The 21814-nt window shown below is 43.1% G+C and overlaps 1 protein-coding gene across 1 annotated transcript in view; it reads left to right on the top strand.

The window, feature by feature from the left end:
- The first annotated feature begins 4218 nt into the window (after window positions 1–4218).
- The window catches only part of LOC124545823, a 60956-nt gene continuing 43360 nt past the window's right edge, over window positions 4219–21814 (top strand). Inside the window, exon 1 of the mRNA XM_047124776.1 lies at window positions 4219–5007. Coding sequence (XP_046980732.1) covers window positions 4219–5007 — 789 coding nt within the window. The remainder of the gene's footprint in view (window positions 5008–21814) is intronic.

Here is a 21814-nt window from a genome sequence, read left to right on the forward strand (position 1 = left end):
GTCACACGACATTTACATTTATTCTAAAATACTGGATTAATATAGTCTGAGTATTTGCTCCTCGTGCCAAACGCTTCTCTTCTCACCTCACTCATCTGAGAGGTAGGTGCGTCTTATTTACCCCCCCCCCCCCCAAACGCCCACCCTCCATTCCCCCTTCTTTCCAGATGGTAAGCGATAAGTGTACCAAGTTTGGTTGAAATCTATCCTGTAGTTTAGGCGGAGATGTGGAGCATATACACACGCTTAAATCTGAACAGCGTATTATTCACACAGGAGGATATGTCAGATAATAATAAAAAAAATTAACGAACATTTGGTCAATGGGTGGCGCTGGAAGAGTCAGCGTATGCACACAAACAGACGTGCGGCACACAGCTGTTCAAGAATTCACCCTAGAGACGCAGCATCGTGCCCTGATGGTTACAAGAAAGGTGACGGTGCTCACGTACCCCTGGAGTAGTTCCGGACACTCAGAGCTATGAAAAAGATATTTTACTAACGACTTAGAATCAAAACATCGACAAACATGCGGGTGTTTTTCATTTACCTCTCTGCTACACGTAGAATTGTTATTAACCTCATTAGATGCACCTGCAGACGCCATGCGATTATAAATAAACGGCCTTCACTGATTCCAAGTCCCCAGTCATACAATAATACGGCCTCTATCTTTTCTGGATTTTTGTTACATTTCTCTGAGACTTTCTGCGTGGTATTACTATTATTTAATACGCAGTCTCACAGGTCGGTATCAGACAGAGACTTTCTCTCTTTCTCACCACATTTCGGTGACTGTCTTCACTGACAGACATACGTAATCTTCGAGTCTCACTTAAAAATTTATCCAATCGATCATACAGCTTTGTTTAGCGACCTTTGTAGAAGCACTCGTAGAAAAGTGTAGCCGGCCGTGGTGGCCAAGCGGTTAAAGGCGCTACAGTCTGGAACCACGCGACCGCTACGGTCGCAGGTTCGAATCCTGCCTCGGGCATGGATGTGTGTGATGTCCTTAGGTTAGTTAGGTTTAAGTAGTTCTAAGTTCTAGGGGACTGATGACCTTAGAAGTTAAGTCCCACAATGCTCAGAGCCATTTGAACCATTTTAGAAAAGTGTACAAATGCACAAATGTGTGTGAAATCTTATGGGACTTAACTGCGAAGGTCATCAGTCCCTAAGCCTACACACTAATTAACCTAAATTATCCTAAAGACAAACACACACATCCATGCCCGAGGGAAGACTCGAACCTCCGCCGGGACCAGCCGCACAATCTATGACTGCAGCGTCTTAGACCGCTTGGCTAATCCTGCGCGGCTCACTCGTAGAAAAAACTGCCATTCCGTATTCTGCAACATACTGTTTCTTATTTCGTTGGCGTTTTTCCTTACATCGGCCACATTATTACCTTTATCGTATAGGTTGCGAGCGTTGTCAATCGGGGAAACGATTTTATTTATATACTTTTTAGTTATAAATAATTCGTATGTGTGTGTGTGTGTGTGTGTGTGTGTGTGTGAGAGAGAGAGAGAGAGAGAGAGAGAGAGAGAGAGAGAGAGAGAGAAGAGAGAGAGAGAGAGAGAGAGAGAGAGAGAGAGTGAGGGAAAATGTCGTATACGTTACAGAGGAGAAGGGACTTGCGCGTTGTGGTCTTAACACAGACGCACACACATACACACATACACACACACACACAAGAGCCCATGCGCTCATACATGCACTATATATGATTTAAAAGATAAGTAAAAGAATTATTTCACCCGTAGGCAGCCCTCACAATCTACATGAAAAATAAACAAACATAAAGAATGTAATACTGTGCTGAGTGAGAACACACAAAACTACAGTTCTATTTCCAGATTTGAGTTATAGTGTAAGTAATACTCATCCAACGTAAGAGAAAATCAAACAGGAAAAAAACTGCAGATATTTGTTTTTTTTCTTTATTTATTTTCAACATCGTACATTACAGTATCTGTAATACTAAATGTATGTATTGTATGTGTGTGTGGTGTGTAGTGTAATATTAGGGTTTAATGAAGTTGAGAGAAGGGAGAGGGTGAAACCTGGCGCCGACTCATAGCTTACTCCTCGCGAACAGCACCAAGGGGGCAGTCAAGCTCAACGCCCCCTTCTCACGGACAGATCTCTATCAACAGTGTAATATGCCCTCAGATTAATCTGTCAAGAAGTTTGATATCAGTGCAAACTCCACTGCAGAGTGAACGTTTCATGCTGGAAACATCCCCCAGGTTTGGGCAAAGCCATATATCCGCAATATCCTTTCTTCCAGAATTGCTAGTTCTGCAAGTTTCGCATGAGAGCTTGTGTGAAGTCTGGAAACCAGGAGATGAGGTACTGGCGGAAGTAAAGCTGTGTGGAAGTTTCAGATTACATGCCCAGAAAAACTGAGTAAATTGCTCGTAATATGAAATTTCAGAACGGAGAAATATATCCAGCTGAATCTCAGGAGGTCAGGGAAGAGATTTAAAGTGGTATCTCAACAAACGAATGCCGTGAAGCGAGATAAACGTACTCCTACATCATTACTAATCTTATTCCTGTACTCGATTCTTATTTGCATCTCCACCATTATGACTAATTTTCATGGTTAACATAAGAAATGCTAAAATTTCTGATAGGATCCCTTATCTTAGCAAGACATAGTACATCAAATGTGTCACAGGTGTTGCGTGGGGAGCTGTCACGAGAACATGAGCAGTGTTGAGATTTTTATGGGTCATAAACGAAATAAATTTATTGTAGGGAGTGATATATGATGTTAAAGCACAGACTACTATTTTGCAATAGAAAAGTGATGTCGCTCAAATTAATGGTCCTCTTCCAACGAACCGATCGGCAAGAAAGTTGTAATGAGTTTCGTATGATGAGACACATGAGATATGCGATTTAACCCAGGACACTGCCGATTAATCTGGTGATCTTTAATTCCTCAGTATCGTCTGTATTCCTTTTCCATATTCTCTCGATGAAACTTTCAATCGCCGGCCGGAGTGGCCGTGCGGTTCCAGGCGCTACAGTCTGGAGCTGGGCGACAGCTACGGTCGCAGGTTCGAATCCTGCCTCGGGCATGGATGTGCGTGATGTCCTTAGGTTAGTTAGGTTTAATTAGTTCTATGTTCTAGGCGACTGGTGACCTCAGTAGTTAAGTTACATAGTGCTCAGAGCCATTTGAACCATTTGAAACTTTTAATCCCCTCACGAATGCGAACAGCATGTTGTAGCGCTCTCGATTTCACAATCGCAACACAGTGTTAAGTCAACTTTCCAATTAGCTGAAGATTTTTTGGCTACTTAATCGAATGTTAAGGATCGTTGGTTACACCCATTTCTTGGATAATGTTGGGAAATTTATCTGAATGGTTCCAGAGTATTTCGGCTTCAGCTGTTCATGATGCTGATTCCACATGTAGGAACGCACACAAAATTCGCCCCTGCGCTGTTTCGAATGCCACAGAAGAAGTAGTTCAGGAAAAATAACAAAATTTCCTAAATAGAAAGCAAAATTACAAACTATACGTATAGTTTCTACAATATTTCCGAGAATTTTAGTGTGACAGACGATCATTTAGAAGTAGTTAGCTAATTTTTTTGATGAAACGAATTAGAGATTTCGAGACAACATGCATACGAGAAACTATTATGTATCACACGCACTGCTGAAATACTCTTCACTTCAAAATAAACGCACGAATCAAGAAAGACGACTTACAGCTTACTTCCAGAGATCTTTTGAAAAATGCACAGGAATATGCATTATGCAGAAGAGCATATTTTAAAATATTATGTTATTTAACTCCGGCTTCGATTAGCGTGTTCAGCGCAGTAATTTGGTAGTAAGGGCATTCGATTATTAATTTCGATTGACAAGTTACTCTAATCTATCTTGTATTGCTGACTTGCGAGTGAATTAATATATGAGAATCTACTAAGAAAGGCGACTGCAAAATGCAATAGCACTTGACTGTTAATTGAGTATGTATCTCGACCTCTCAAATTTCGCCGTTTTTTATATATAGATTACGCAGTAACCGATTGGCTCATGATAGTAGCAGGAATTATCGCTTGTGCAACATTCTTTGTCGGCCAGATCGGAGGGAATCTGCCAGATTGCAGAGAGAGTACTGGTATAGTGTCTCCCTGACATCCGGCAACGCCAGTGGTCAAATCAGCGGTAAAGGGTGTAGGTACCTGGAGATGGCCTTCTCCTGGTCAACTAGTGGCCATTCCGTCCTCAAGCTGAACATCCGTCAACTGTGCCTGTTCGGGATGTGGCCACTGTGTGATTCACCGCTGTATAACTTCTACAGCGCCCTCGTATTGACGCTGGGCGTTTGGAACTGCATGGAAGGCGCTCTGGCCATCGGCTACAGCGGAGCTGATCTTGAAGAAACGACGTTGGTCTTGGCCAACTCGTTCACGACCTGCAGCGGACTCGTCAAGGGCATACTGTTTGTGTGGTACAGGCCACAGTATTACGCCATGGCGCAGCGTCTGACCGCGCTGGTGTGGGCACAGAGTGAGGCCTGCACCAGGGACACCAACCTGGCAAACATCCTCCAGAATTCGCGCAGACGTGCTGCCCACATTTCGCTGGCCATGTTCCTGTTCCTCTTTCTGCAGGCAGTCGTGTGGTTCCCAATGCCGTTGATCGCGCACCCAGGCGAACGTCGCCTTCCGCTCGTCCAGCACTACTGGGCCGGCAACAATAGCTACTACGCGCTGTCGTACATCGTGCAGTGTTGCTCAGCAAACTACCTGGCCAACGTGAGCTTCGGCATGGACTGTCTTCTAGTAACTATAATGATTTTGGTGGCCGCGCAGCTGAAGGTCCTCACTATCCGTGTAGCAGCCCTGAGAATGGAACAGGCCGACACGGAACTGGGAGTCAAACAGCGTTTGGAGGGTCCACCTGCTGTGTATCAGGACAGGCTGTACAAAGATTTGTGCCTCTGTATTGAAAACCATCAGCAAATTCTTCGGTACGTAATATATTATTGTACGGAAATTTAAGAGACGAAATGAGGGCAACTTACACTGAGAAGCACGAGAAATGATGAATAACTTTTTTTAAGTCTCCACAACGTCCGATTGGATTATTTGTTTTCTAAATCTGTCATTCATTGTATTGTTAAAACGTTCTCCTTCATCTTCTCACATATTGTCCTAATTTTTCAATCTCTGCGTATCTATTTTTCCCAATCATCCTCCATAATTGTCCTTCGCCGCCCCTTTCCCCGACCCCGCATTGTGGTTCTTCCAGTGGCGAGCACAAAACTTCAGTGAGTTCTAGGAGACGTCATTCTGAAGGTGGTGATCTGTATTCTGATGATAATGGTTACCAAAGAATTGTGTTCCTTGTGTTCTTTACTGTACTCCAGAATGTAGACAAACTTTACGGCATGTGGGACTTGAACAGAGAAATTCAAATATTTTTCAGCTTTACTTACGCTATTGCTACTAAGTTTACTACTCGTTGTAGTCTTCGAAAGGATTTACATAACTGCAGCTGGTAATTCTTCTTTAAAGGGCAGCTAGTAATGGTTATGACAAGTGCTACGATACTCTAATACTTCTCCTGAAAGCTTTGGCGACTTTGATTTGTGGAAGTTGGGAAAATGGACAACAGTCGGCTGTGTAGTAGAATGACGAATGAAAGTTTGAGCCGGACCGAGATTCGATCTCGGATTTGCCGCTTATCGCGAGCGGTCGCGTTACCATTAGACAATCCATGAACGCTTCACGCCCAAATCGAATTTCCATACGTCTTCAATCATGTGTTTACAACCTGCACTCGTACATGCAATATGTATATTGCTGTATAGGGGAGACATTATAATTAAATGTCGCTTGCCGGGGTCGGTGGGTAAATACGATACTGCAGTGCCTGTGTTCAGCAGTAGGACGCCATGTATCTGGGATTTCTTCCATAACCTGAATGAAAGCTCGATACTTCGTCACTTCAGTCCTAATCGAAAATAGCTGCAGCTTCCTTTTTTCCCCCTCTTCTTCTTCTTAGGTATGTTAGTGTGATCATTGTGTTCAGCCAAATGCGTAGTTCCTACAAAATCCTAAAATCCTTTTCATTGATGTTCATGTCATTTGCATCATTCATAAACTTTGAAAACGGGTGGTCGATTATTATTTATGTACGTAACAGTGTGTCTGATCATCCGAATTGCTGCTTTGTTTTGGGAACATAGGTACCGCAGGTTTTGAGGCTTTACCGGAGAGTCATTATCTATCGCGCATTCCACGGTCGGTGTGCCTCCATCCCGATACCCTTGTGTGAAAACGCTTTACTGGGGGAGACCTCAGTTCGTTACACTTTGCAGGCCTTAGTTCTCGTAACTTAAGGTAGCCATAACACCTGTGTTTCTATACATGCTTACGAGAAAGCTGATGCAATGCAGCGCAATAAATACTGGTACTGAAAGCATCTAGGCCACTAAGGATAAAGGTAATATCAAAAAATAGTATTCAGAAAAAATTCAAATCAAGCCCGTGGCTTAAAGTCATAGGTTTTCCGTGTTTTATCTGAAGTACTAGAGCTGAACGGCAGAAAACCTACTTTAAAATAATTAGGTCAGACCTCGCCGGTAATGATAAGTTAAATGCTAATGGTTCTCATTTCAGTAACATAGAGAAGATAGTATCGATGTATTTATTAAAGACGATGTTATTTGTCCATACATTGTATTGAGTTAATTTCTAAATTTAAATGTGAAAAGGAAGGAAGTGTACATCTAATTACACGCCAACATATTACCTCTGCGCTATATGGTGTCGATACAGTGATTTTCATCCGCGATATATCATAGCAACACAGGAACAGCAACTAACAGCCGTTGCAACACTATTTAGTTTTCCCATTAAAGTACCTAAAACTCTTAAAAATACTAAAGATAGTTATCACGATCGAAATGAGAAGATTACAAACTATAGACTCTTTACCGTATTTACTGTAGTACTAAAGCATTAACTGACACAGAGTACCTTTCTTTCTTTTGTAGTCGTCTGACAGCTTTGATGCAGCTAGGCAAGGATTCATCTCCTCTCTTAAAATTTTCATCTCAGAGTAACAATTTGCAAGTTTGGCGCTCAATTGTTTTCTGCTTGAAATCCAACTCTCACTCTTCGTCTACAGTGTGTAACCTCTACAGCACCCTCTAATACAATGAAAATCATTACCTGGCCTGTTAACGTATTTTTGCTCTTCCATCCAGTGTTTTCCATGTATTCGTTTTCCTCGATTATTCTGTGGAGAACCTACTCATTTCTTAACTTACAAAACCAACCAATTGTCAACATTCTTCTGTAGCCTTGCATTTCACTTGCTTCGAATCTCTCCAGTTCCCGTTTTCCCACAGCCCACGTTTCACTACCATACATCGCTGTGCTCCAAACGTACATTCTCAGAAATTTCTTTCTCGAATTAAGACCTATGTTTGTTGGACTTCTCTTCTCCACGAATACTTTTTTTTCAGCGCTAGTATGCTTTCTATGTCACTTGATTCGTCAGTCAGAGGTTATTTTTCTGCCTAGGTACCAGAATTCATTACATTCATCCACTTCGTGATTACCAATCTTGATATTAAGTTTCTCGCTCCTCTCGTTCCTGCTACTTCTCATTATTTCCGGTTTCCTTCGATTTACTGTCAGTCTTCTGACAGCTTTGATGCGGGTAGCCATGGATTCCTCTTCTCTGGTGTCTTTATCTTTCCTGAAGCCAAACTGATCATGTAACATATCCTCATCTTTCTTTTCCATTCTTGTGCATATTATTCTCGTCAATATGTTGGATGCATGAGCAGTATAGCTGATTGTGTGGAAATTGTCGAACTTGTCGGCTTTTATAATCGTCGGCATTGTTTTCCTGGAATGTTTTGCCGAATGTCTGATTGCATACCGCCAGTCCATACATTTTACACACCAACGTGAATAGTCGTTTTGTTGCCACTTTCTCCGATGATTTTAGAAATACCTATATTGTGTTATCCATCCCTTGTGACCTATTTGATCTTGACTGGCTTAAAGTGCTTTTCAATTCAGGCTATAGTCCTGCATCCCCTATCTCTTCCGTATCGACTCCTGTTTATTCTTCTACCGCTAGACAAGCCCCCTCTCTACCCCCCGTCACCACCCAAATAGAGGCCATCAATGTATTCTCTCCACCTATGTGCTCTCTCCTCTGCACTTAACACTGGAATTCACGTTGCACTCTTAATATTATCAGCCATGCTTTTAATTTAACAGAAGATTTTTTTGAATCTTCAATATGCTGAATCATGTATTTTTCGATTTATTCATTTTCGTTATGCAGCAATTTCGCCTTAGCTTCCCTGCACTGCCTAATTATTTCATTCGTCGGCGCACTGTATTTCTGTATTCCTTAATTTATCTGAACATTCTTGTACTTCCTTCTTTCATCGATCAACTGAAGTAGTTCTTCTGTTACCCAAGGTTTCTTTGAAGTTAGCTTCTTTGTACCTATGTTTTTCTTCCAAATTCACTTTCTTAGAGATCACCATTCCTCTTCAACTGTAATGCCTCCTGAGCTATTCCTTATTTCTGTATCTATACTCTTAGAGAATTTCATGTGTATCTCGTTGTTCCTTGGTACTTCTGTATTTATACTTCAGGCCACACTTAATCCCTACTAAATAGAGATCTGCACTATTTATTTCATTCCTAAGTGACCTGTATAACGTATTGCAGTATTACCTTGGTAATTTTTGTACTTCCTTCTTTCGTTCCATTAACTGGAGTGTTTATTCTGTTACCCATTGTTTCTTCACAAATTACTTTCCTTGCACCTACATTTGGCTGTCCATATTCTATCATTGCCGTTTTTAGAGTTACCCATTCCTCTTCAACTGAACTGCGTACTGCGATATTCATTGTCACAGTGACTATTGCTTCAGGTGCCTCCCGTTGTTCCTTAGTATTTCCGTATACCACTTCTTTGGGCACTGATTATTCCTGAGTAGTCTCTTAAACTCGGCTTTCACTTCATCATTACCTAATTGTGATCTGGGACTGTATCTAATCCTGCTCCTGCATCTATCAGTCCAATACATGATTTCGAAATCCCTGCCTGACCATGTTTTAGCTGACTGGAATATTTCCGCACCTCCCTGACCTTTCAAGTATAGTTCCTCCTCTTGTGATTCTTGAACAAATTATTCGCTATTAGTAGCTGAAGTTTATTACAGAACGCAATTAGGCTTTCTCCTCTCTCATTTCTACTACCAACTCCATATTTTCCCGTAAACATTTCTTCTCCTCCTACCCGTACAAGCCCATTCCAGTCTCCCATTCCACAGTAAGGGAAGTATATACAGGGTGTTTCAAAAATGACCGGTATATTTGAAACGGTAATAAAAACTAAACGAGCAGCGATAGAAATACACCGTTTGTTGCAATATGCTTGGGACAACAGTACATTTTCAGGCAGACAAACTTTCGAAATTACAGTAGTTACAATTGTCAACAACAGATGGCGGTGCGGTCTGGGAACCTCTACAGTACGATATTTTCCACATATCCACCATGCGTAGCAATAATATGGCGTAGTCTCTGAATGAAATTACCCGAAACCTTTGACAACGTGTCTGGCGGAATGGCTTCACATGCAAATGAGATGTACTGCTTCAGCTGTTCAATTGTTTCTGGATTCTGGCGGTACACCTGGTCTTTCAAGTGTCCCCACAGGAAGAAGTCACAGGGGTTCATGTCTGGCGAATAGGGAGGCCAATCCACGCCGCCTCCTGTATGTTTCGGATAGCCCAAAGCAATCACACGATCATCGAAATATTCATTCAGGAAATTAAAGATGTCGGCCGTGCGATGTGGCCGGGCACCATCTTGCATAAACCACGAGGTGTTCGCAGTGTCGTCTAAGGCAGTTTGTACCGCCACAAATTCACGAAGAATGTCCAGATAGCGTGATGCAGTAATCGTTTCGGATCTGAAAAATGGGCCAATGATTCCTTTGGAAGAAATGGCGGCCCAGACCAGTACTTTTTGAGGATGCAGGGACGATGGGACTGCAACATGGGGCTTTTCGGTTCCCCATATGCGCCAGTTCTGTTTATTGACGAAGCCGTCCAGGTAAAAATAAGCTTCGTCAGTAAACCAAATGCTGCCTACATGCATATCGCCATCATCAATCCTGTGCACTATATCGTTAGCGAATGTGTCTCGTGCAGCAATGGTAGCGGCGCTCAGGGGTTGCCGCGTTTGAATTTTGTATGGATAGAGGTGTAAACTCTGGCGCGTGAGACGATACGTGGACGTTGGATTCATTTGGACCGCAGCTGCAACACGGCGAACGGAAACCCGAGGCCGCTGTTGGATCACCTGTTGCACTAGCTGCGCGTTGCCCTCTGTGGTTGCCGTACGCGGTCGCCCTACCTTTCCAGCACGTTCATCCGTCACGTTCCCAGTCCGTTGAAATTTTTCAAACAGATCCTTTATTGTATCGCTTTTCGGTCCTTTGGTTACATTAAACCTCTGTCGAAAACTTCGTCTTGTTGCAACAACACTGTGTTCTAGGCGGTGGAATTCCAACACCAGAAAAATCTTCTGTTCTAAGGAATAAACCATGTTGTCCACAGCACACTTGCACGTTGTGAACAGCACACGCTTACAGCAGAAAGACGACGTACAGAATGGCGCACCCACAGACTGCGTTGTCTTCTATATCTTTCAAATCACTTGCAGCGCCATCTGTTGTTGAAAATTGTAACTACTGTAATTTCGAAAGTTTGTCCGCCTGAAAATGTACTGTTGTCCCAAGCATATTGCAACAAACGGTGTATTTCTATCGCTGCTCGTTTAGTTTTTATTGCCGTTTCAAATATACCGGTCATTTTTGAAACACCCTGTAGGTGGAGCACAAACGATGAGGAATCATTTCAGGAATGACATGGGCCATAAAAGAGGATATCCACTGACGTAAGCGACTTGACAAAAGGAATATGCTTGTGACCTGGCACGTAAAAACGTGTCACCTAGTCAGATGCATGGCGTTTCTTCTTACACCAAGTTGATCGCTGTGTCCGGGGACGCCCTCATCCAACCGAACAACTGTTAACAATGTAAGCCTCGCCACATACACAGGCAGTTGGGGACAGAGTGCATTTCCCTAAGCCTTCATCGGAACTGTGGCAGCAATAGCAGAGACCATGACAGCTTTGGACTACATAAACAATACTGTCTGCCCACTGACTCCACGGTCGATATCTTCCTCGACATTGATGCCATCTTCCTCGAGAATAACTCTCCGTGTCTCAGAGTCACAATCGTGCTACACTAATTTAATGTGTATAGTGCGGAACACATGTTGATGACTTGACAACACAATTCACCTCATGAGAACCTGATGAAATACATCTGGGATGCTATCAGGTACCACCTGCAGACCGATAAACCACCGGCCCACAATTTAACGGAATTTCTTCACCTATGAGTTGAAAACTGGTGCCACACACCTCAAGAAAGCTACCTAGAGCTTTCCGAACCAATGACACCCAGAACCGCTGCTGTAATGATTTCAAAAGGTGAACCAAGACGCTGTTAAGAAATAATTGTACATTTTGGCACATTAGTGTATGTAAATACGGTTGACAGAAGGAAAATGTGACCTAACATTAAATGCATATGCATTGCCATACCACAAACGTAGCTATTGCTTGAGAAACTCACACTTGCCCAAACGTGAACCTTAAACATATGAATTAAACAGTACTCTAGGCAGAATATGCCATTCACATTCCAAGAAGCTACACTTCATTTTAGCGTTGCTTGTGGCCATTAAAACGAAAAGGTGCCCCCCGTGCAGCGCCATACACTGGAAATGCTTATTACATGAATTTATAGGTAAAACAGCACTTGTGAATGGCCGACCTCTGTACCACAATTGATGTGACACACAGTGGATCCTCAATTTAAATATTTCACTTGCACATTCTTCACTCAGCATAAAGAATGTGACAATCTCTCTTTGATCTGGACATTTTCCAGAAGTTTTATACATCAGAGTTATTTGGGTAACTTTGAGCATGCTATGGCCATTACATTTTTACAACATTCAAAACTTGATGCAGTTGATGTTCCCCATACTTCAGGAAATTCTTTTCACTCTCTCTTCCCATCTCATCTACAACAGAATTATATATGCTAGACATACATCACTATGTTAAAGCAAAACTTGAAACATCTTACTCCATTTGTCGGTATGTTATAGCAAAAATTGTAAAAAATTATCACATACTTCGAAATGTTACAGAAAATTTGTAATAGATTACTCTCCATAACAGCAGTGTCACACAAAACTGTAACAAATGTTTCCTGTTACAGCAAAAATTGTAATAAATTACCACATGTTTAGCTATGTGATGGGAAAATTGCTCCCACACATCGCCATGGTTGCACTAAGATATATATGTCAGACTAAGGAAGTTTATACTTCGTTTGGCAAGATGCGACTTCTTCCACGAGACTAAATTCTTAGAGTCCTGATGTCACACGCACAGTCAGCACCCTACCCATGATGTTAAAGCAATGACCACCATTACTGTGACATCATCATGACATCTCAGACATGTCATTGACCAAGACCACATGCTGTCACAATCCAAGATGACGAGTACTATGACATCACACTGGCATTCACTTAAATGGTTGCTAATATACTGCACTATTATTTCCATGACTGGTGCAATTAACACAAAAATAGCAGGAAAGTATGTGCTTAGAGAGTTCACATCTATGTTGGAGGTGCCAGTTTTGACGAAAATAACATTGTGGCAGCTCACAAGAATCATGTGTTTCACAGAAAAGTTTGGACGCGGAAATATTTCATTTTTCAGCTGCGTCTTACACCAAGTGTGGTACAGAAATGAAGCTATGGACATACCCAGGTGCTGCTTAACCTTTAAGTTCATAACATAATCATTGTGGTTTAGCGCTTGTGTGTGTGTGTGTGTGTGAGAGAGAGAGAGAGAGAGAGAGAGAGAGAGAGAGAGAGAGAGAGAGAGAGACTGAGTGTGTGAGTGAGTGTGTGTGTGTGAGAGAGAGAGAGCGCTGCCGACAAAGCTACAAAGCTTATTTAGTTTAGATGGGGAAAGAATCGATGTTACATTTTTGATCAACACCTTTGAACATAGAGCACAAAAATCTGATCTTCCAAATACTTTTCAACATGGCCATGCAGACATCTTTGGGGCCACTTGGTGACTAGCTGTTTCGTATTAATGGCTGGTAAAGTACTAGGATATTACTAAGTGTTTCATTTTCAAGAAACAACGTATGGTGTATTGTTTTGTGAATAAAGTCACAGTTAAAGGAGGCATGCCATGTGATATCAAGGGTAGCGCAATTGTCTGCTCACGTGATGTCACAAATAGAAACAAAATACGTTGGATAGTTGGTACTTGTATTACCTACATATCATGTAAACAGACACAGTCAACACAATTTTAATCATGCCAACTAACAATGGAACTCAATTCGCTAGCCTTAGTACCGTTGATGTGATACAATCTGCAGGCAATGTGATCACCAAGTTCACCTGATATCCTGAACAAACTCACTGAGAAACACCTTTCAAAGGGGATGATCCTGCAGTAGCAGTAAGGCAGATTAGTATTCTACCTCCAGAGACATACAGTCACTTTACTCTCCCCCATGTGAGAAGCGAAAGACATCTAAATGAGAGCAAAAGAAGCAGCATACTTTCCGATGAACAGTCCTGAAACTAACCTTGAACTATTTAGGCAAAATAATGTGCACCTTAAATCAGGATGACAAGGTTTCACACGAATTCCTTAGCTCGCTGTCTACTGTGATATCACTACGCTTCTTCACATTGTGAAATTTAAAATCATAAACTTCATCATTGGAAGACTTAGTTGAAATCTCAGAAGGTCTCTTCCCCTAGAACATATTTCTTGCGCAAGGAACGGTTTCCTTAGAGCAATTTATACATTGAAATATGTGTGTTTTTACCAAACAATACTTTTTTCTATTACAGATTCGTCAAAGACCTGCAACGTGTAATGAATCCCATTGCAATGACCCAGTTCATCCTCAGTGTCCTCGTTGCGTGTGTGGCGCTATTTCAGGCAACATACGTAAGATCATTTATTGTGTTAGAATATTAACAATCTTATCAGGTATGTTGTTCTGTATACATATTCGGTTTCTTAACAGACAATATCACAGAAAACTTACAGGTGAAATTTTGTCAGAAGTGCATGCTGCCTAATATCTCAGTTTCCTTATTTTTAGGAAAACGAATGTCACGACCCATCCAGATATTCACATTCGATAGCACACTTCTTTCGGGATTCAGAAGAATGCACTGCCCCCCAGATCGAAATTACCCATTTGATTAACGATGAGAATCGGTGTGACAGTCAGCCTGCATATGAATTTTAGTCAGTGTCCCACATCTGACTAGGTGAAATTCGGTGACAGGATTCGAGAGACACCTCGCCCCACCGTTAAGCCGAACTGCACAATTTTACTGTCTGTTAACACGACGTAGCCTGCACAGAGACGAAATGCTACCAACTTACTGTCTATAGGCATGAAACAGAAAAATAAGCAGAGAATTGTCGTAATTCATTGCAGATACAGAGGCCATTTAGGCCCGTGGCAGAAGACAAAAACATACAAATACAATACATACAGCCCGCATCTCGTGGTCGTGCGGTAGCGTTCTCGCTTCCCACGCCCGGGTTCCCGGGTTCGATTCCCGGCGGGGTCAGCGATTTTCTCTGCCTCGTGATGGCTGGGTGTTGTGTGCTGTCCTTAGGTTAGTTAGGTTTAAGTAGTTCTAAGTTATAGGGGACTTATGACCACAGCAGTTGAGTCCCATAGTGCTCAGAGCCATTTGAACCATTTTTTACAATACATACAGAGAATATAATGTAATGCAATTTTGTCATATGATGACATATTGGAGACCGTGGCAGTTTTGAAAACAAATGTTGATCGTGTTAGGACAGCAACCAGCCACAAATTTACTTTGAGTTCCTTTATTCAAAGGAAACCGTTACCGGTTTCGAATCGTTGCGATTCATCATCAGACGGTTTACACGCTTTCTTTCTACAATTAATCTGTAAAAAACACACCAAATGTAGAAAGAAAGCGTGTAAACCGTCTGATGATGAATCGCAACGATTCGAAACCGGTAACGGTTTCCTTTGAATAAAGGAACCCAAAGTAAATTTGTGGCTGGTTGCTGTCCTAACACGATCAACATTTATAATGTAATGACTAACACATCAATTCCACAAGTCATGACAAATTAGTTGTAACATCACAGAAATTTATTACAAATATTTGCCCATTTACTTCTGTCTCGGGCATCTCCAGTGCTGGCTGCTGGATACGCTTCTTCCAGGGTCACTAAGACGCTGCCTCTCCATCTCGTTAGCGGAAGACCTCTTGAACGTCTGCCAGATGGCTGTTATAGAAACACTCCGTTAGGGAGAGTGCCCTCTGCTGGTACAACGTGTCCTCCCCACTGTACCCTTCTTCTTGCAATCACTCTCCCAATATCAGCTTTCTTAAACTACCGATACAGATCTTCATTGTACCTTCTTTCCCATCTTGCAGTTTCTGCATTGTGTACAAGGCCATAAATTTTCCTTAATATCTTCAGCTCAGATGTACGAATGCGCTTTTCCACTGTCTATGTACTTGTCAATGTCTCACAACCATACAGCACAACCTGTCAGAGAAGGGACATGTATAGCTGTATCTTGCTTTCGTGGGATGCGAACCCGATTCGCGCTTATTATTTTTTGTCGAATTTCCTTCTATATCTCACTTTTATTCGACAGTATGGAACCCAGGTGCATGAATTTTTCAATTATAAAAATTTGGACGGTCTATGCTGATGGCGTCCATATCCCATTGTCGACGTGAGACTACCATATTCTTTTCTTTCCCTCGTCGTTAACCAGTTGCTCGCTTCTAGCATAGATCAAGAAGTATCTTTTGTCACCTAATTCAGAGATTCGCCGCCAATCACCATATCATCTCCAGACCCAACGATCGTATCACTTCCAGCCATCTTCATCATCCTGTTACTGCCAAACGCACGTCACACCTTTTCCAACGCTATGTTGAACAGATGAGAGAATCGCCCTGTCTCAACCCATTCTTAACTGTGAAAGGTGCCGACAGTTGATTTGGAAAGCGTACTTGGCAACTTGATCAGTTTTAACGGGCTGCAATCAGCTTAATGTACTTCTCTGGAATGCTGAACATCTACATTATATTCCAGAGCGTGGTGCGATCAATGCCGTCATATGCCTGCAGGAAATCAATGAACGTATGGTGAAGGCCTTTAGCAGACTCATAAATCTTCTCCACCATTTGTCTCAGTATGAAGATATGGTTGGGTGGTTGAAAGTCCAGGGGTAAATCCACACTAATACACTGCCTACAATCCTTTAGAGCAATGGTTTTAGTCGACTTAGTATTAGAGTGGTGCACACTTCATATCCTATCTCCAGCAGCGAGATCTCTCGATAACTACTCACTTTTGTGACAGCACCTTTCTTTAAAAATGTAACATCCAATTGTCTTTTCCCAGTTATACCTGATCTTCGTGATTAAGTACTTTGTCAAAATGTCTTCCGTCCTTGTCTGCTCGTTCCATTTCTTATCGCTCTGCAACGTTACGCCTGATATTTAATCGACGCGATTGTCTCAACAGCATGCTAACAATGCTATATTCGAATTTTACGGTATGTTTATCCTACTATTATGCATTACCTTCCTTTCCTCATTTAGTGAAGCTGCCATTCATCACACCAACTAGAACCGAGCGAGGTGGCGCAGTGGTTAGCACACTGGACTCGCATTCGGGAGGACGACGGTTCAATCCCGTCTCCGGACATCCTGATTTAGGTTTTCCGTTATTTCCCTAAATCGCTTCAGAGAAATGCCGGGATGGTTCCTTTAAAAGGGCACGGCCGATTTCATTCCCCATCCCTCACCCGAGCTTGCGCTCCGTCTCTAATGACCTCGTTGTCGACGGGACGTTAAACACTAATCTCCTCCTCTTCCACACCAACTAGAAAATTTGTCTTAATCATCTTGTATTTTCCTACATTCTCTCAACGACAATATAATCCCAAACCACCACAGTATCATCAGCAAACAGTCACAATGAGAAGAAATGAGTTTATTCCAGTGGTGCACGATATAGGGACCCACGAGTGCATTGCCGGCCGGATTGGACGAGCGTTTCTAGGCGCTACAGTCTGGAACCGCGCGACCGCTACGGTCGCAGGTTCGAATCCTGCCTCGGGCATGGACGTGTGTGATGTCCTTAGGTTAGTTAGGTTTAAGTCGTTCTACGTTCTAGGGGACTGATGACCTCAGAAGTTAAGTCCCATAGTGCTCAGAGCCATTTGAACCATTTGAACAACAAGTGCATCAATTCTGTCAGAGATTTTACCATATTTATGTGTTCCCTGGACGATGATTAGCCATTCTGTTATCAAGTGAGCTCATAAGTGGTATAGAAAGCTCAGCCATCGTTCTAACAGAACAAAGAAACAGAAACAGATCCATGGTTGACGAGCTGTACTGATTCTACGAATATGATCTCGCGATAGCTATTTTTCTCGGGTTAAGGAAATCACAGTAAATCCATGAAACGGTGCATGTCATACGGTGGAACGGTGAAGCTCTATACATTAATGCCCTCCGGTATTCAAGTACCTTGGCAACTCGTCAGTTCTTTTTCAGATACCTAATCGAGAGCTCACTAGCCATACTAACGGAATTTGGTCAGATCGTCAGGTGCTGACCTAATAAAAGGTCTACAAACAGGTACCCGTACATTGGTTTTCAGAATTCTGTCACCAGTGAGATTAAACTCAGTATTCCGCCAGTAATTTATGAATAAAGATTAGGGTTACCAATTCTTAATGAAATAATTAGAGGTGGTTTACAGTCTTTGCATGCAGAAACAGGGAACTGGCAAGGCCTCCGCTTAAGCGATGACGGTAAACTGTAGGAAACGTAATCTCAATGGCTAAACCCGGACTTCTGAGATGAAAATAGTAAAGAGACGGAAGTAGTGTGCATGTAAATTTTAAAGTAGCCTCATAGTCATACAAAATTCCCAAGATGTCTTCAAGTAGGAGGGTTTAACCAACAGACCACCGTTAACATCCGGTGGCATTCATTAGGAATGACGCAAGGTGGTATGTTATTTGATGTTAGCAAAATAAGTAAAAAGTATGCGAAATACTAAATTTTCTTCAGGTCTCCTTAACAGCTTCAGTATCGTAGTGTCAGTATGTAACATGAAGCGAACTTGGCTCTCCCCGGCCAGTGTTACAGCAGACGCTCCTAAAGATTTCACTTCAATTTATTTTTGACCTTTCACGTATTATAATTACACTCCTGGAAATTGAAATAAGAACACCGTGAATTCATTGTCCCAGGAAGGGGAAACTTTATTGACACATTCCTGGGGTCAGATACATCACATGATCACACTGACAGAACCACAGGCACATAGACACAGGCAACAGAGCATGCACAATGTCGGCACTAGTACAGTGTATATCCACCTTTCGCAGCAATGCAGGCTGCTATTCTCCCATGGAGACGATCGTAGAGATGCTGGATGTAGTCCTGTGGAACGGCTTGCCATGCCATTTCCACCTGGCGCCTCAGTTGGACCAGCGTTCGTGCTGGACGTGCAGACCGCGTGAGACGACGCTTCATCCAGTCCCAAACATGCTCAATGGGGGACAGATCCGGAGATCTTGCTGGCCAGGGTAGTTGACTTACACCTTCTAGAGCACGTTGGGTGGCACGGGATACATGCGGACGTGCATTGTCCTGTTAGAACAGCAAGTTCCCTTGCCGGTCTAGGAATAGTAGAACGATGGGTTCGATGATGGTTTGGATGTACCGTGCACTATTCAGTGTCCCCTCGACGATCACCAGTGGTGCACGGCCAGTGTAGGAGATCGCTCCCCACACCATGATGCCGGGTGTTGGCCCTGTGTGCCTCGGTCGTATGCAGTCCTGATCGTGGCGCTCACCTGCACGGCGCCAAACACGCATACGACCATCATTGGCACCAAGGCAGAAGCGACTCTCATCGCTGAAGACGACACGTCTCCATTCGTCCCTCCATTCACGCCTGTCGCGACACCACTGGAGGCGGGCTGCACGATGTTGGGGCGTGAGCGGAAGACGGCCTAACGGTGTGCGGGACCGTAGCCCAGCTTCATGGAGACGGTTGCGAATGGTCCTCGCCGATACCCCAGGAGCAACAGTGTCCCTAATTTGCTGGGAAGTGGCGGTGCGGTCCCCTACGGCACTGCGTAGGATCCTACGGTCTTGGCGTGCATCCGTGCGTCGCTGCGGTCCGGTCCCAGGTCGACGGGCACGTGCACCTTCCGCCGACCACTGGCGACAACATCGATGTACTGTGGAGACCTCACGCCCCACGTGTTGAGCAATTCGGCGGTACGTCCACCCGGCCTCCCGCATGCCCACTATACGCCCTCGCTCAAAGTCCATCAACTGCACATACGGTTCACGTCCACGCTGTCGCGGCATGCTACCAGTGTTAAAGACTACGATGGAGCTCCGTATGCCACGGCAAACTGGCTGACACTGACGGCGGCGGTGCACAAATGCTGCGGAGCTAGCGCCATTCGATGGCCAACACCGCGGTTCCTGGTGTGTCCGCTGTGCCGTGCGTGTGATCATTGCTTGTACAGCCCTCTCGCAGTGTCCGGAGCAAGTATGGTGGGTCTGACACACCGGTGTCAATGTGTTCTTTTTTCCATTTCCAGGAGTGTACTTTCGTCGATACCCTATAGGATCACACAAAGCATTCTGCCTCATTTGAGAACTCTTCCTGACCTTCCACGATTCTCTCGTTCTTTCTCCATGGAGTCCCTTTCTATCCTCCATCCACTTACTCCGTGGTTTCTTTGTCTCTTCATACTTTGACCTAATGTCCCACTTCATAAGTTGCCATCTTCAGTTTCTATTGGATCAGTAACTGCTTTGCCTAGGTCAAGTCCGACTTGTGTGATCCTTAGCATTGTTGACTTGACCCATTGTATGTTTGTCAGAATACTGCAGGTGAATATTTTTGGTGACAGCCTGCTGAGGTGCCCGTAAGACTTTCTCTCTATGACATTTGTCATTATGTTTGACATTTTCTCTGTGGTTTCCCTAGACTACAAACTCTATCCCTCCTGTGTCAGCTTTGGGTTCAGAATTTTCCTCATGATTTTGCATTCTTGCCTCAGTAAGCTTTTCATGTCATTTTTCTTATGGAATGTTAGTGTCTCACGCGCATATAGTATTTCAGGCTTGTTTACTGTAATATAGTGTCTGATCTTTGTGTAAATGGACATGGGTTTCTTATTATATATGAATTGTGTTCTTCCATAAACTCTCTTCGTTTCTTTACATTTGAGTCTATCTCTTCTCGATTAGTAGGTTGAAGGATTTCACCTTGATATTTGAAATGTACAACTCTGTTTCTCCTGCCGTATTTTGTGTCTACTTTTTGTGCATTTAACTGTGAGCAGAAGTATTCAGACATCTGGAAAGGGATTTGAAAATTTTCTGAGCATTCTTCTAGCATTTCTGTTTGGTTTCTGTTGCTTCGTTATTCGGGAGTGCCGCCAGGTCGTCTGTGAAAGCTACGTTTGAGAATTCTATCTCGCCCTGGGATCGTCCTGGTTGTGTTGGTTTCCAGTGTCCTTGGACTTCCAGTTCTCTTTCCCTGCCCCTCGTCACTTTTCCCAGGACTAGGTTGAGCAATAGTGGGAAAATCCGTCGTGTTCGCGTACTGCAGTTTTGATCATGAAGGGGTCAGAGATTTCACCCTGTTCTTCAAACATTATGAACAAGGATTGTCAGTCGACAGAATGGTATGCTTTCTGTAAATCCATGAAAGTTCAAATCATTGGACTGTTCCTGACAGTAGCCTTGTATTTTAGAACTGTTTACAGGTTAAAGACTTGCTGTGTGTATGAGTGACGAGGCCGGAAACCTGCCTGTTATTCACAAATTTTGTGCTCTAACTGTTCTTGTGATCTGTGAAGTAAGCACACTGACAAAATTTTGTAGGTGACTTGTAGCGGCGAGATTCCTCTGTTGCATTCTTGCGCAATGGGTAGATAACTGCATATTTCCAGTTTTTCAGTTTGTCGGATGTTTGTAATTATCTGTGTAAGTTTCTGTGAAGATTGTGGTCGAAGATTCTTTAGTAGTTCTGAAATGATGCCATCTTCACCGAAAGTCCGGTTAGTTTTTAATTTAAGTATGTGTTTGTGGACGTTTTCGTATGTTGGTGGTAGCGATTCTCGGTGAGTGGAGGTCCAGTCCTATGTTGGGAAACCTGTTTCAGGTTCAGCGCATTTAAGGAGCTCACAGAAATAACTCACCAGTTTCTGACAGTTCTCGTGATTAGTTAACACTAGTTTCCCACCGTGTTTTCAGAAACTCAAATTTGACATGCGTAGCCACTGACGTTTCATGCTCAATACCGAAATGTATTCGTAATTGCAAATATGAACAACCGTCAGCTGAAAAAGGGAATGACGACGCTGAAAATATGTTCCTGACCTGGCCTCGAAAGCGGATATCCTGAGCGGTCGCTTTACAATTTCGCTATCCGATGACGACTCCCTGCCAGACTCAAACCTCCACTTGTCGTTAACCATGTGTCTACAACCTGTACTCGTGAGACCATTATGTATATTCCTGTACAAA

This window comes from Schistocerca americana, chromosome 8, assembly GCF_021461395.2.
Source record: "Schistocerca americana isolate TAMUIC-IGC-003095 chromosome 8, iqSchAmer2.1, whole genome shotgun sequence".
Classification (NCBI taxonomy): domain Eukaryota; kingdom Metazoa; phylum Arthropoda; class Insecta; order Orthoptera; family Acrididae; genus Schistocerca; species Schistocerca americana.